Raw genomic sequence first — 16,714 nt, 5'->3', positions numbered from 1 at the left:
ATCTTTGATCTTAAAAACTACGGGATAATTGTGTTGTGGTAACTTGCAGAAATAAAAAAAAACATAATAATATTATTCTTGATATCATCATTAGAAAAAAAAAGCCTTTGAAAATTTGTTTGCAATAACTCCATCAGTATCACCAGCAAAGCAGCTTCATTATTATCCCATTAAAGAAGAAGAGAATTGTGCGCTGCATTTGGAGATTTCATAATTTGCCACGTCATGAATGTTAATTCTCCATTACAAACACTAGTTTACAAGACCGACCGCTTCTGCTTCCGAGCATGCGTGTTTGTACTTTGGACTTTTGTACATTTTGTACATTGGAAAATCCGACAACACACATTTGTTGGCGTAAAGTCCGAAAACAATTGCTCAATGGAGCACACACACGGTCGGATTGTCCGCCAACAGCCTGACATCCATTTGTGAATGTTTATTTACAAAGCATTTAATAGGAACCTATTGGTGCCTAGACTTTTCTACCTGTAAGATTTTATTCCAAGCTCTATAATCAATGCTGTACTACACTTCACCTTTAACATCCACCTTTTAAGGATGCTTTAGTCCACACTGGTACTGGTGAATTTTACAGCCTGGGCAACATAGCCATAGCCCTGCTGTAGGGATCAGAGTATATGAGCCAGAATGCTCATAGAGAATGCATGGTAAATCAGCTGTAAGTCAAAAGTGCTTGGCATAGATGGTGATAAGGATGAGTCAGAAGCTTAAACAGGGGATTAGCCAGAAAATAAAAAGCTTAACAAGGCACAATTGCAGCAATGAGCAAATGTGTAGTCATAGATCACAGCTAGGTGATGTTCAAGCAAGGTCAGCACAAATGAGAACAGAAACATAGGTATGCCTTGCAATATTAGGGGCATGGGTTCAAATGCCAACCATGACACTACCTGGATGAGTTGGTGCGGGCTTCCTCCCATACTCAAAAGACATGCTGGTAGGTTCATTTACTTCTGTCTAAATTAGCCCCAATATAAATATATATTGTATATTAATTTAAAAATAGCAAAATAGTTACTTATATAAACTTTACAACAAGCAATGTGAGAGATGAAAACACGTTTAGGAAATCAGACCGATCAGGATAACTTTGACACCTGCTGATGCACAGGTGTGTTCCTTCTCAACCTCCATGCACAGCATGCATGATGGCATATAGAGAATGCCAGTGCTTGCATCTGGGCACAGGAGGTGAAAAGGAATGCAACCGTAACCAACAGCAGCAGTGTAGAAGGACCATGGAACAGCATCAGGTTGCAAAACAAGGAGGAACCAGCAGGAGGATGCACTAGTACGGTCAAATCAACAGCTGATGGCCCAAGGGCATATTAGCTAGCTGACTATTCCATGGAGTGCCCTGACTACCCAAGGTATACAAGCATGCTGCTGGTTAAGTCCCTAGTACAAGCATTTCCAAATCAAAACATTTTCAAGTACATTGTAAGTGCAAATCATGATAGAGAAGAAAAAGAAGACCCTTACAGTTTTCAAGTACTGATGGGTTGGTAATGTTGCTTTTGTCTATCTGGTGCTCTGAAGCCACTGAAGTGAAGTCAATGTTCCCCACGTTTAGAATAGAGGCAAGAATGCTGTACACACTTCCCAGCTCCTGTAACCAAATTGGACACAATCACAACATGTTTGTTAACAAATCTATAATTAGTATTGCATTTCATCTCTTGTGGTCACAACTTCATGAATGGTGGTTGCGAAACAGGACATGGAATTAGAAATATGTAATTGGAATACAAGGATAAATGGGCAGAGTGGTTAACTTATAACAAGACTGACCCATCGGAAACACACACAGTTCCATAGCTCTGCTCAAAACTGGTCCCTCCTGCACATGGACAACCTAAGTGCCGGCCATCACAGTCCATCTCCACTCCTCATTGAAAATAGGAAAAAATATCAGCCGAATGCCAATTAGCTTTTCTTACAGTGTTTTTATTAATCAGTGAATTGACTGCATACAGTGATGCCTCCAACCCAAAACCAACCTTCCTTGATGTGTTTCACCACTCCTGACTTACTCACAAGGATAGTGGAAGTCCTTCCCTTATCCTTGTGAGCGAGCCAGGAGTGGTGAACCTGCAAGAAGAGCTAATTGGAGATATTTTTTCCTATTTCTAACACTGACCAATTAATACATGTCATTTAGAGATGTTTCAGTTTGTAGCATTCAGTTTACATTTGCATTAATATTCCTTGCTTTGAGTATTAAAACCCAATTCAATTTTCAGTTAGACTCAGCTAAATGCATTCCAGGTTTATTAAAACAAAGTCTCATTTTCTTTAGAAAGCAGCCACAGCCTGAGTAGAAAATCCTGTCCCTGCCAGCAAACTGTACAGAAAGATACATAGACCCTAGTCAGCAATAAGAAACCTGACAGGTGTTGTAATTTCTCTCCACAATATCCCCCCCCAAAAAAAAAAAATTTTCCTTATGCAGGCCATACATGGGTCGAATTCTGAACAAATTTTCTTTCAAAAATCAGAAATTTATTGTGTTTTGTGATCTGATGGTGCCACCATTTCAAAATTCGACCAACCAAGCCTTCAATTTCTGGGATTGAAGGCTTGGTTGGGAATTTTAAAGGCTTGGTTGGGAATTTTCTTTTCTTTCCGGGAATTTTCTATTCTTGTGGTCATGCGCATTTCTTTTTTGATTATATTTCTCACACGATCCTCCCATCATTGATTAGAAAATCGTTCGTTTTTTTTAAAAATTCCAACCCGAACTATGTATGGCTGGCTTTAGGCTGGCCATACATTATATAAATTTCTTGTACAATTATCCTTTAAATTTACCAAAACTATGTAATATGAGCTCCAACCTAAACACTTTCAATTTGTATGCAATCAAGCAGGCCCTTGCACTACATAGTTGAAGGTAAATCTAAAGGAATTTGAATAAGAAAATTGCATAATGTATGGCCAGCCTTAGTTATTAGTTGTACTCTAATGCCGTGTACACACGGTCGGAATTTCGGCCCGCAAAAGACCGATAAGCGTTTTCCGTTGCAAAATGCGACCGTGTGTATGCTCCATCGGTCTTTTGCTGGCGGAATTCCAGCCAGCAAAAGATTGAGAGCATGCTCTCAATTTTTCAGTCGGGAAAAGTTCCTATCGGAAAATGCGATCGTCTGTGGCAATTCCGACGCGCAAAATCCCTACGCATGCTCGGAAACAATTTGACGCATGCTCGAAAGCATTGAACATCATTTTCTCGGCTCGTCGTAGTGTTGTACATCACCACGTTCTTGACGGTCGTAATTTCAGTGAACTTTTGCGTGACCATGTGTATGCAAGGCAAACTTGAGTGGAATCCCGTCGGAAAAGCCGTCATATCTTTTTCCGATGAGAAAACAAATCGTGTGTACGCGGCATCATAATAGTGTTAAACTACGCTTCATTTTTTCATCATTTTTTCGCCGCCCACTACTTCCACAATTGTAAAGCAGGATGGAATCTGTGTGATAGAGAGGTTCTGATTGGACGGTTCTCTCTAAGCAGAGGAATCAGGTTCTATTTAAAAGTATAAACTGGCTGACGGGTTCATAAATAATATCCTCATAACAAAATATTTAGTTTTCTTTCAATATTTTATATTACATGAAAAAATAACACACATATTCCTTTTATCAGTGTACATACACACTTAATAAGTTAGCTGCCATTTTTAAATAGCAAGGAAAAGAGACCGTATTACTCACCTCCATTGTAAAGCCTATTACCTTGAAACATTGCTCAATTAAGTCGAATTGAGTTTTATAGAATGTGTTATTCATAAAATCTTGTACCATTTTAATATGCTCGTTTTGTAGGTACCTGAAAGTGGAGAGATAAATGATTAGCACTTAATTCAGAGTCAGGATAAAGCAATATCTTGCCTTTGTTTGGCAACGTGCTTCCTATAATTGATGGAGTTACCTGGGAGGCTTGTTTTCCGGCAATTTATAATGGGCGAGTTTTTTCTTCTCTGACAAGCCCGCATAAATATAATAAAAAATGTGAAAATTCTTCTCTCCTCTGTTGGGAAAACAAAAAACAAAAACATGAATAGTAATGACATGCCAACGTCGAGCATTATTACTAAAATGATAATAAAAGTAAATAATAATTGTTAAATACAGTATATAGTTAATGTCTCCGTTTTCCTTTAAGAAACTGTGGAACTATTTGTGTGGTAAAAAAAAAAAAAAAAAAAGGTGTTGCGATACCTCCAATTTTGCAGTGTATGTGAAAAAAAATGTAATTTTTGTTGGTCCTGTTTGTAACCAGGCTTACTATAGACTTTCCAAAGGTACCATGATATAGTGGAGGCTTTTCCTTCTGTCACATCTGCAAAGGATGGGTGCAGGAACATAGCTTTTGAGTGTCTCACGGTAATTGCATATTAGATCCTTTACTAGTAGGAACAAGGTAAACTTTCTAAGTCATTATTCTGTGTATTTAGTGGGTTTGCACTTTAAAAAGCACACCCTGCTTTTTAAATAGAGTTTTTCGGGGCATGCTGGGTCAATGTGATCACAAGAGTCACACGCTTAGGTCAGCTATTTAAGAAATGTCAGACGGAGCAGCAAGCAGTCTGCAGGAGCCTTTGACCAGGCTGGAGGTTTCCTTTTTTTTTTTTTTTTTTTACTTTTTTCAGGTCCAGCGGTGGCAGTGGTCGTCGTGATTGACGATGGATCTACTTCGGGGGACTTTTTAAAATTTTTTATAAAGGAATTGTCAAACCCTTGTGTTGTGTCTTTATTCACTGTTTACACTTTGTTGGTGAATGGGTAGGGGTACTATATACCCACACTCATTCACATAGGGGCGGGGGATGGATCTGATGGTCCCCTTGTTAAAGAGGGCTTCCAGATTCCAATAAGGCTCCCATCTGCAGACCCCCACCCAGAGTTGTGGGGAAGAGGCCCTTGTTCCCATCAACATGAGGACAAGGTGCTTTGAGGCCATGTGGCCTGGTATGGCTCAGGAGAGAGGCAGCGCTTGCTCTCCCCCCCCCCTTTCATGGCCCGCCAGGCTGCATGCTCGGATAAGGGTCTGGTATGGATTATGGGGGCCCCCCATAATCCAATTTTTAAAAAATTTTGGTGTGGGGTGCCCCTTAAAATCCATACTAGACCTGAAGGGCCTGGTATGGATTGGGGGGGGGGGGCATATGCTTTTTTTTTCTGACTTTTCTATTGTTTTCTTTGCCGGCATTCTTTCAGCCCTCAGCGAGGAAGCCCGCTGACAGATGATGAGTCATCAGTTGTTAAGGAAGCGGCGGCCGGCTTCCCAGCCAACTCCTTAACAACCAGCTATTCTTCACACAGAATTCAAATCGGTCAATCGTATTTTGACCAATCCGAATTTGAATCATTCTGAAAATTTGTAATTAGTTAGAAAATTAATAAACTCAATTAAATGAATTATGAAATGAATCAACGAAACAATTTTGGGAACTGTGGAAGAAGGGGAGGAATGGAGAAGACAGCATCAAACAGCCTTTTTACACAATGCAGAGGATTAGCCCCTTAGGTTCCACAGTGAGTATAACAAGCATGCTTTACTGTATATACAGACTGATTTTATTGTTTTGGGTTTAGAAACACTTTCAAGTGATAATAAAGTCTTGTTTTATTTTTGTTAAAAATAACAAACATGTTATACTTACCTGCTCTGTGCAGTGGTTTTGCACAGAGCAACCCAGATCCTCCTCTTCGCAGGTCCCCCTTCGGCACTCCTGGCCCACCCCTCCTGTTAAGTTCCCCCATAGCAAGCAGCTTGCTATGGGGCACCCAAGCCAAGCCGCAGCTCCCTGTGTCCATTCAGACACGGAGCAGAGGCCCGGCCCTGCACCCTCTCTGTCCTTATTGGCTCACTAGCTTTGATTAACAGCAGTGGGAGCCAATGGCGCTTCGCTGCCATCTCAGTAGAGGGAGAGTCCTGGACAGCAGAGTCTCTCGTGTAACATTGCTGGATTGAGATGGGGCTCAGGTAAGTATTAAGAGGGCTGAGGGGGCTGCTGTACACAGAAGGTTTTTTATCTTAATGCATAGAATGCATTACGATAACAATCCTTCTGCCTTTAGAACCACTTTACCTCTAGACAGAGGTTCTAACTCTTCCCCACTCTTCCCCACTCAAAATTAAAAGAAAAAAATGGATTGAGTTGGAATTGTAAGAGAAACACAGGAGTTGTTAATATATTTCTTTATTTTTCAGCAGTCAGACAAGTGGTCTTGACTCGATTCCACAACATCGCGTACAGCACTTACATAGCTTGGTGGACAACCCTGGACTTCTCCAGAAGGTACTCTGAAATCTGTGCTGCTACCACTGTGCCATTCTTAGTAAATTTCATTTCTAAGTATTTCCCAAAGCGACTTGAATTCTCATTAATGATAGTGCAGGCATTTCCAAAGGCTTCAACTAGGTTATTCACCTGTAAGATCTTCTCCTGCAATGTCCTGTTGTTTGCCTAAAAATTAGAAGCAACAGTAACTAATATGAAAACCAGTACATGCATTAAACTAGAATCACTTAGACCAAGCTTTGTTCATCGGCACATACACCTTCTAAGGCTGTACACTATGATGCAGAAGGTTTTGCATATATTGTATTTGTTGGGACCCTGCCTTATACTGTTGTGTCTGTAATCAAATTTAGTTTGTTTGTTGCTGGGCTGTAACCAACCTGAGCTTTTGTTCACCTTTTTTCTTGGCTCTGCTTCCTTAAGCTTGGTACACACTATGAGTTATTTTTTTCATTCAACCCAGCAGGTTGAACGCAAAAAACTGTCAGCTCCGGTCGGAGCCGCTGAACTAACTATGCAAAGTTGGTACATTGATCTCCTCTGCTGAACTGTTGTGACAGCCCCTCCCCACCAGAACACTCCAATCAGCGATCTCCACTATTGAATGAGAGTGCTGATTGGGAGTCGATCGGCCGTTAGTTTTCCAGCAAGCTCATCTGACAGAAGCTGGCCAAACGGTCCTTGTTCGGAGGTATGGTTTGGCAAATTATACATTTTTAGGTCACCATTCCAGAGTGTTCTTTCCATCTTTTTCTCTCCAAAAAAGGATGTGTGTTTAGTGTGTGTCTCTACTTGTCCACAAGCTCAGGGCATGTGCCGGAGTCCAGAGGGCAAAGCAGCTGGGCAGGGAAGGGATCTTTATGTTAAAGAGAAGTTGGATTAAAGTCACCCCCAAATCAAGGTATCTTTAATTGCTATCAGAGGGCCAAGGGACATCTTGATTAGAGAGAGAGAACCACAGCAATTAAAGACTATAATTCTTCTTACAGGGTCATAGATCTGTCTGGCTTCTCTAACAAGGCCAGCAATTACAAGAGGCCGCTTTAAAGGCCCCACTAATACTTCAGAATACCTGTCCTATTTTATGCTATTTTGGGGTATTCTGCACCCCTAAACCCTCTCTCCTACAATTGAGTTCATCAATAAAAGGTAACAAGATTAAAGTGACTGATGCCCAACTAATATTTCACTCCACTATACACTACAGGCCAGACCCTGGAATTGAAATGCTAGCCTGCCACACTACCTAGGGCACCATTTTCCCCCACCCCAAAAGAAGGAATGGTGCAGCCAGGCATATTTTGGTTCATGCACAGAGCCATCTGAATCTAGGCTCTGTGTTGGACAGCCATTAATCTACTTCAACTTAAAGTAAACCTACCATATATGAAACACAGGGGCTGCCATTGCTGACTGCCTCTTCTGAAAGTGCAACAAAGCAGCAGTTGCAGTGAGGGAAAAAAGTATTTGATCCCCTGCTGATTTTGTACGTTTGCCCACTGACAAAGAAATGATCAGTCTATAATTTTATTTCCTTTCCTTTAAATAAGGTTTGGTAACAAGAAATTGACAAAAAAAAAATCATTATCAGATGTTGAGATGTTTTCAAAGATTATGTAACAGAATTCCAATATTTAACTGTGTAAGACTTTCTGCTGCTTTAAGTAAATATCATTATTATCCCTTAAAGATTATTGGAAAACAAATATCATTTCTATCACCTTTAAATTAAAGTTAAATGGGCTCGTGTTTGCAGTGAAAATTCCCAGAGCATTACTGTGTAAATTTCAGACCTGAAAGAAGCTTTGTTTATGCCATAGTTTTTAGAAGCTTAGTACTAACTTCTCCAGAGAGAAACCTTATTTACACAATGGCTCACAGTATCCACGTTAATTATAGACTTTCAATAATACAGTATTGACAGTTAATAATACAAGCTTTTGCAATTAGTAGGCCTCATTCACATAGACACTGAGACCAGTAGACTGTGAATGGGCTGTGAGTTTATGAGGCTTGAGACACCAGGTGCTGCGTACAGGCAGCCCAAGTCTCTGTATAGGGACAAAGTGGACAGTGTGCAACCGGGGCTGCTCACCCACACCTGCACACCAGTCAAATTAGGACAAGTGGCTGTGTCCGTGCAGTTGCTGCGTCCCCTTAGGCCTAGTCTACGCTACTGCACCCACGTTTGTGCAGGCATGGCAGCCCATTCATTTAAATAGGCTGCTGTGCCTGCGTTTCATGCAGGAAAAAGTTTCCTGCACCATTTTCATAATGCAGCAACAGGGAAATCGCCTGGTACTTTTGCACCAGGCAATTTCCCAGCAATCGAGGGGGTGCTTAAAGAATGAATGGCAGCCCAACTTGTTTTTAAAGAACAGCGTGTTTTGGCTGCAAGTGGTTGCAATGTGGGAACCCACAACCACAGCAATAGCGTGAACCAGGCCTTAGTTACATAGGCTGCCTGTATGCAGCACCTGGTGGCTCAGGCCATATAAACACACAGCCTATTAATGCTCTGAGGGTCTATGTGCCCATGTGAGTGAGGCCTTATATATAATGCAAATGAAACGCATTAGTTGGTGGTCAGATGTGGATTTGCAATTTGACTGCTACATATTTTTTTTAATGAAATTATATTAGTATGCCAAAAGTCTCCCAACTGCAGGACTGATTTCTGTATGGGGCTAAATGGTCCTGTACACTTGTGGGAGGTGGCAAGCATCACAATGCATGGCATTCTGATATTTGGATGTAATATTCAATGTGTGTCTATGTATAGATTCCCTATAAAATTATAGGCACGGAAACCACATTATTCTCCCCCCATTCCCTCCCACAAGCATGGTTAAGGAAAGCATATTGACCATAAGCCATAAATAAACTTTCAGAAATTATTACAGGTTTCAAGGATGTGTGTTGGGGGGGTGACCAGGCAGCAAGGGAGCATGGAAAAGCTAACAGCAGACATATTTTGGTAACTGTTAGCACACTGCTGACTTACTTTTGTAACCAGCGGCTCAGTCGTGGCATTACTTTGAGCTACTGCCTACTCCTAATGTAAGGGAGGTCAGCCTGGAGAAGAATTGATTAGGTAGTATTTGTGGGATGAGGGAGGGTAGAAGTAAGAGTGAGGTAGTCTACAGGTAGTATAACCATTTTAGGACAATGGTAGGCCCAGGGCATATATCTTGTAGATGGGCCCTCACCTTATCATTTCATTCATCTAATACAAAAAATATGCTAATACCATATAGAGACACCAAGAGGGAGAGCGTTACCAACTTTGTAGAACTGCAAATCTAGCACAATCTTTTCTACAGCACAACAAAGAAAAAAATGGTTTGGTAGAATTTGTTGCATATTCTGCATTATATTCAGCACAACAGTGGCTTACCAGTCACTGAATTTGCAATATGTGCTTTTAAATTGCAATCCTTTCTCTGTCAAATAGTCATGTGAGGCCTGGGAAACTACCTGTGAAACTCTACTCACCATAAACTTGTCAAATATTAATCATTTTATTTGCCATATTTTTTTCACATCATACAGCCACATACACTATATCAGACCTAGTCATCAGTGGGCTTTAAATTAGCAAACTGCTACTTCTAACTACAATTGCACAAAACAAATTACCAGCTGCTATCACATTTCCCTCTACTCCATTACATCTGTTCCATATGTTACATTTACAGTTGGTGGCCATAAATAGCCCAATCTTCACAACAGGGGTAATTGATTTAAATGTCGCAGGTGATGATCTGTGTTTTACAAGGGTAATAGTACTACACACAGCAATTTGTCTACATGTTGGAAATCTCCATGGGTGTGGCAATTATTACCCACAGGGTAGAGCACATGTTGTCTATATTCATAGGCTAGATTTACCTTCTGGCCAATGTGGAAGAACATCATAAGTTTTAGTGGGGCTGAGATGTGACTAAGGATGGACATAAGCCTCATCATCTACTGTATTGTTCTTGGTGGGAAAGTTACTTGTTGTTCATATGTTTGACTTTATAAATTCCCTCATTCTTTTTTCACACTAAACATTTTGTACTTAAAGTTGAACCCAGGGAGTTCAGGCACATTGTAACATGTGCAGGCATACCATGCATTAAGTCCAATAATGTGCATGCCACCTCCTGGATGTATCTCTTTTATTTACATCTGACAGCTTTATGGAGCTCCAGAAGGATAGCGATCTACTGTACACTCCAGATGATAGCAGAGACACTGTCTCCTCACACACAGCAGCTCTACCGACCCCTTGCCTCTGCTGCCCATTGACAGAAGGCTTTGTATTTTGTGATGCATTTACATAATACAAAGCTCATTGAGAATGGGCAGGAGGAAGGGAGGGGCAGGCACAGCAGCTGCATGTAAGTGGGCTGAAGCACTCAGTGGGTGTTGTCCCGGCTGGGAGGGTTGGGGTTAAAGTTTTGCCCACTCTCCTGATTGTTTTGGCGGGTTTTCCTGTCTGGGTCTGGCCCACTTGCCCTGTGCGACATAAATTAGGACAGTGATCCAGGTCAAGAGAGTACCCCGAGGAGACCAGGGAGTTGTCCTTGGCCCCACAAGAGAAACTGAGTGAGCTCGGTTTAGCCTTGAGTGTGAGACCAGCAGAGGATGGATGAAAAAACAAAAACCACCACTTACCCGTGTCCCGGGCTGTGGTGTCCTCTCCTCCTCTTGTGGAGTGCGGGCAGCGGCGGCTCTGGTGTCTGCTCCTCCATCCTACAGTGTACTGTCTCCTCTTCCGCCTAAGCGCTAGGCATCCAATAGGATTGCCTGACACTTTGGCTCACAACCTGCCTCCTGATTGGCGGGGAGGAACTTTAGTGTGAAAGTGGCAAAAATGTATTCGCTATCATCACACAACTGGGTGGGATTGGGGCACAGTGCTCTGTGCCCCTAGCCCACCCTTTTTTCAAGCCAATTAGAGCCTCTGGCTCTAATCACGTGCTTCAAAAAAACACTTCCCCCCCATTGGAATCCATAGTCAATTGACTTAATACAATCTAGTTCTCCAGCATAACAGAGAAAGCATATCAGATAATCGAAGAAAAGGAAAAGACACTGGAGAGAAGGAAAGGAATTGCTGCTCACCCCTTAGATATTGAAACAAAAAGGAGAGAGAAGGTTTTCCCCACAACGGGGTTTTTAGGCAGCACAGTAATGGATGTAGTCAGTATTGTATGAAAAAATATAACAATTTTATTAGAAACTATACCATAAAAGTTAAAAACGATGAGCTCCAGTGGGGAGTGCTTAAAAACTAAATGGCTGAACATACATTGGCAGACATATAAAATATATATAAAATATATCAAAAAATATTTTTTGATATATTTTATATATATTTTTTGTATATTTTATTTTTATTTCATATTGTTTTGTTCTTTTGACTTATTGATTTTCTACCTTTCAATTTGATGCTATGAGGTTACCAATTACATATGATTGAATTTCTCCTTTTTTACTGACGCTCTCCTTTTTTGTATGTAATGTATTAACAGTAATATGAATCCAACAATGATGAGTCTAAAATACAATGTTCTCTGTATGTGTGTTTATTTCCCTCCAGCCAGGGGGGGCGCTGGTGCTCTCTCCACCATCGCTCCTAGTGCGGGGGTGATTGGTGACGTGCCTTCCCGGCAAGGGGGGGGGGGGGAATGGGCCGACACGATTAGACGGCTCCTCCCCCCCCTTCTTTCCCCGTTTGGCGCTCGGGTGGCCACCGAGCGCCGCACTGGGGATCCATCCCTCCTTGCCGGCGGCGTCCCTGAACATTCTCGGACACCCTTCGCCACTGCGCATGCGCGGGGCCCCGCGCGTGCGACGTGACGTCATGGGTATCGCGAGATTTCGGCGAGAATGACGAGACTTCGGGGCTGACGCTCTTCCTGGACGCCGGGGAGGCCACACACGGCTGCCTGAATGGCAGCCATGCTGCCCCCCACGCAGCTGCTGGCTGACTGGACACACCTGGGATGGGGTGGGACAGGCTATGCACACCCTTAATCAATCAAGGATATATAAATGTTATTGGCAATAGACTCACAATTCCTTCCCTGCCTGGAGGATCATACACACTCTCCGTTGTCTGCTATCACTCTTTGCCACCATCTTTGGTCACTACCCAGTAAGTACACCTTTCTAGCCTTATGCCTCTGCATCATTGTTTTACCCCATGCAATCAGGGCCTGTTGACCCTGTTATCTGCTATTGATTTTTTATTTTTTTTGTCTGACTACTCATAATTATAGTGTACTTATACTTTTCCATAGATACAAAACACTCTTTTCTTTTGTTTTGCTTCTAGACTAGTGGACTTAAGTTTGGATATTAACCCTCTGAGTCCCACATGACCTGTGACCAATCCCGGGTTGGCAAACAGGTGTCAGTCTAGTCTTCATGGGGCACCTTGATGCAGCTACATACAATGGCTAGCACTTGTTGAGGTAATAAATATGCGTGTACCTCATCACAAATTGTTTCTCTCCCCCCCCCCCCCCATCACCTCCTTGCTCACTCTTCACTGCACACTCCCTTCCCACACACCTCACTTTTTCTTTGCTTGATGATCTCATGCTCCTACCATTTTCACATCTTTTTCTTTTTTCTTTTTTTTCCCATACCCTTCACTACCCCACTTTTTTCATTTGAAAAGAGTATTTTGCCAATATCTTCATAGTTATATACTATTTATTCTATTAGCCTCCAAAGACATACCATATAAATATGGTTGGAAACTCCTTTTGGTTTGGCCTGAACCACATGTACTATAGATACTACATATGGGTGACTCTGGTCCCTTGGTGGTTGCTTCTGCCTACAAAAATCTGATTATTATTCCTTGGGTGTATACTTAGTCAGTCTCATCAATTTCTCATCCTAGGTGGTTGTTGCGCCCGTCGGCCGGCTGTTTGCTTTGGCGGGCGGTGCCTAAGTGTGTGGCCTCTCGTAAGTCACTTTGCCTCTCACTACCCCGGTCTGGGTTGAGGTGGCGGTGGAGGCATCCGGAGCTCCCCCTCGGGTTGGGAGGGAAATACAGCATATCTTTTTAAGGGATCTCCATGTGGGAAGTTTCTTTCGCCTGTTGGACATACATTATTTGGTAACTATACTGTATTGGTGCATTACATCATGAATGTAGTTACTGTTATATAATGAAAGTTATGTATGTATATACCAATGCTATTTATATGCTCTCTCTAGCAGACCGAACCTCTGAAGAAGACCCCAACTATTAAGGGTTGAAACGCGTCAGGTCTTATGTTCATGATAGGAATTGTGTTATGAATATATGTCTGCCAATGTATGTTCAGCCATTTAGTTTTTAAGCACTCCCCACTGGAGCTCATCGTTTTTTAACTTTTATGGTATAGTTTCTAATAAAATTGTTATATTTTTTCATACAATACTGACTACATCCATTACTGTGCTGCCTAAAAACCCCGTTGTGGGGAAAACCTTCTCTCTCCTTTTTGTTGCATATCAGATAATAAACTGAACATAAAAAGGAGGTTAAAGAAAAAAAAAGAAAGGCTCCATGGATCTCAGAACATAAAAATGTATAGGTACAGCAAAACATAATCATTAAGTCATAAGAGACATCTGTCTAATGTTCTGGAAGGAACACTTCAGAGCAATAGGCAGAAGCATCCCAGACCTCCCAAATTTAATAAAATTGTGAAACTGAGTCTTCAATTAACACAATGAGATGTTCTATCCTGCGTACGTTAGCTATGTTAGATAAGAGTTGGGAGTTAGTGGGAGAGGAAGGCGGTAACCAAAAACATGGAATTGCTCCTTTTGCCGCTAATAGAATAAAGGCCATGAGCTTTCTTGCAGGTTTGGGGATACCCAGAAGGGGAGGCCCATCAAATAATGCATGGGGTTTAAAGGTATGGGCACATGTAATAGGTTTTGTAGAAGAATTTGAACGAAAGCCCAAGAGAGTTTAATAAGAGAACAACTCCAGAAAATATGATAAAGAGAACCTACTTCTGTGCCGCACCTCCAGCACATCCGTGAAGTCTCTGGATTACAAGCATGTAAAATATCTGGGGTTCTATACCAAAATAAATGGATTTTGTAAGCAGTCTCTCTCTGCGCCACACATCGTGATACTTTAGAAACAGCTCCCCAAATTTTATCCCAATCTGATATGGAGATAGGTTGCTGAAGAGTTTGACTTCCGCCAATTCTTCAGCTGTAATAGGTATATTAAGCATAGAGCGATTTTTAGGGGACAGTTTAGGAAGCTGCAAGGAGGCAAAGAAAGAGTAAAATTCAGTCTGTGTGAATTTGTAATGTGGATCCGCAGTCAGACAATTATATAGCTTATGGTAAAAGTCACCTAAAACCTTGGACATAGTACAAGGACAGCAAGTCAGAATGCCATCAGATTGTGGAAGGAAGTCAGGTATGGTGAGAAAAGGACTGGGTTTAAACTTTTGCACAAGCATTCTATGAGGTTTATTGGCATATTCATACAATTTCTGTCTGGCCCACAACATAGACTTTGAGATCTTACCCATATCCATAGACTTAATACGGTTACGTAAAGAGACAACAACACGTAGACATGCCGCTGTAGGGGAGAGGAGCAAGCGCATCTCTGCAGTGCGTAATTGGTCAAGTAATAAAATTTTTTGAAAAGTGGACTTCCATTTTAAATGAGATCCAGCAGAGATACATTTGCCCCTAAAAAAAAGCCTTATGGGCTTCCCATAGGGTGGAAGTCTCCAACACTGTGCCATCATTGAGTTGAAAAAACTCAGACAGTTTTTGTAAGAGACTATCCTTAACTTTTGGAATCTGCAGGAGGGATTCACTGAGACGCCAATGGCATGTTTTCTTAGTCAGAGCAGACAAGGAGAGATCCAAAAGTATGGGTGCATGATCTCACCATGTTATGGGGTCAATTTCAGAGGATACAAAGTGTGTTAATAAGGGGGCAGATACAAAGAAATGATCTAGATGGGAGTGGAGTTTATGTGAGGGAGAAAAAAATGTAAATTGCTTATGTTTGTGATGTTTAACCCGCCAAGAGTCAAAAAGGTTAAGGGATCTAATGAATTTGCTGGACAAGATGTGGACAATTTATGGATATGAGATGGTGGAGTGTTTTGGAAAGGAGTGTGTCTATCTTTAGTTGGGGACATACACATGTTAAAATCTTCACCTCTGATCATGAAGGGTTGTAAAAAGGTGTGCATTTTCTCAAGTACTTCTGTAAGAAACCTTATCTGCCCAGAGGTAGGTGCATAGATATTAAGGTAAAAAGGTAAAAGTTGTAGTCATATAAGCACAATTCAGGATAATGAAATGACCATGAGGGTCCAAGAAAGATGATTAAATCTGCAGTGGACATGTACGTTTTATCAAAATTGCTACACCAGCCTTTACAGAAGGATCTGAAGCAACAAAGGTGGTGAAAAATAATTTAGAAGCAAACTTAAAGGATCCCTCTGCTCGAGAATGAGTCTCCCAAATCATGATCACATCTGCTTTGTAAGATGTGAATTCTTTCAAAGCTAACCATCTCTTATGTATAGAGTTTAAACCTTTACAGGAGAAAATACTTAAAGCCATAATTGGCTATACATGTAAGCAATGTAATCACCATCCAATCAAACAAACCTAAAGGTAGAGTCCATGGTGTACAGAAGAAAAGAAAAAACTTTGATGAATAAAGGACCAAAAAATTTAGGAGAACAGCAAGCAAAATATGAGTTGTAGATAAGCACAGGTCAAAAAAAGAAATTAAAAGGAAAAATCCAAATCATATAACAATGTTGTACATAAATGAACTCTGAATTAAATAAAATTTAATTTAAAAATGGTAATGAAGATAGAGTCCATGATGTGACACAGCAAAATGGATGATGGGAATGATGTGTGGAGTCCACATTCATGGCAGCCTTCCGGTGGGAGTGAAAACCATATTCCCAAAAAGACACTGTAAAACAAGGAAAACGGAGACGCCTCTGGGTGCAGACTTTAAAACAATTTAATAAAAAGGCAACACGGTTTGCACTCACATTTGCTCACATTTGTCAAGCTCTTGACAAAGGAGCGCAGCCGTCACATCACTCACGGCTAGCCGGCTCAGGAAACGTGTCGCACAGTGTGTGACGTCATCACTTGCCCGAAACACTTTTTGCTTCTCAAGCCTCGCTCTGGTGTTCTCCCTCGCTGTCGGCCAATATACATCCAGCGCTTTGGGAACAAGACAGAGGACACACATCCACGGATGGGAGAGATGACCTCACGGACCCCCTTGATTGCTTTGGGACTTTTTTATGCTTGATACCTTCTTCGTAAATGTGAGTGCAATCCTTGTTGTTGCCTTTTTATTAAATTGTT

The 16,714-nt window shown here is 41.4% G+C and overlaps 1 protein-coding gene across 2 annotated transcripts in view; it reads right to left on the bottom strand.

Annotated features, from left to right (window-relative positions):
• MYO3A (myosin IIIA) overlaps window positions 1-16,714 on the bottom strand; it is a 285,335-nt gene that overhangs the window by 160,691 nt on the left and 107,930 nt on the right. For both annotated transcript variants that reach the window (XM_073629787.1, XM_073629788.1), the window contains exons 14-17: window positions 6,297-6,499; window positions 3,958-4,056; window positions 3,741-3,855; window positions 1,507-1,633 (exon numbers count right to left, since the gene is read on the bottom strand). In XM_073629787.1, the coding sequence (XP_073485888.1) occupies window positions 1,507-1,633; window positions 3,741-3,855; window positions 3,958-4,056; window positions 6,297-6,499 (544 nt within the window). The remainder of the gene's footprint in view (window positions 1-1,506; window positions 1,634-3,740; window positions 3,856-3,957; window positions 4,057-6,296; window positions 6,500-16,714) is intronic.

Source organism: Aquarana catesbeiana, linkage group LG05, assembly GCF_042186555.1.
Source record: "Aquarana catesbeiana isolate 2022-GZ linkage group LG05, ASM4218655v1, whole genome shotgun sequence".
NCBI classification, from domain to species: domain Eukaryota; kingdom Metazoa; phylum Chordata; class Amphibia; order Anura; family Ranidae; genus Aquarana; species Aquarana catesbeiana.
Note: the sequence above shows the minus strand (reverse complement) of the source record. Positions and strands in the feature narration are given on the sequence as shown.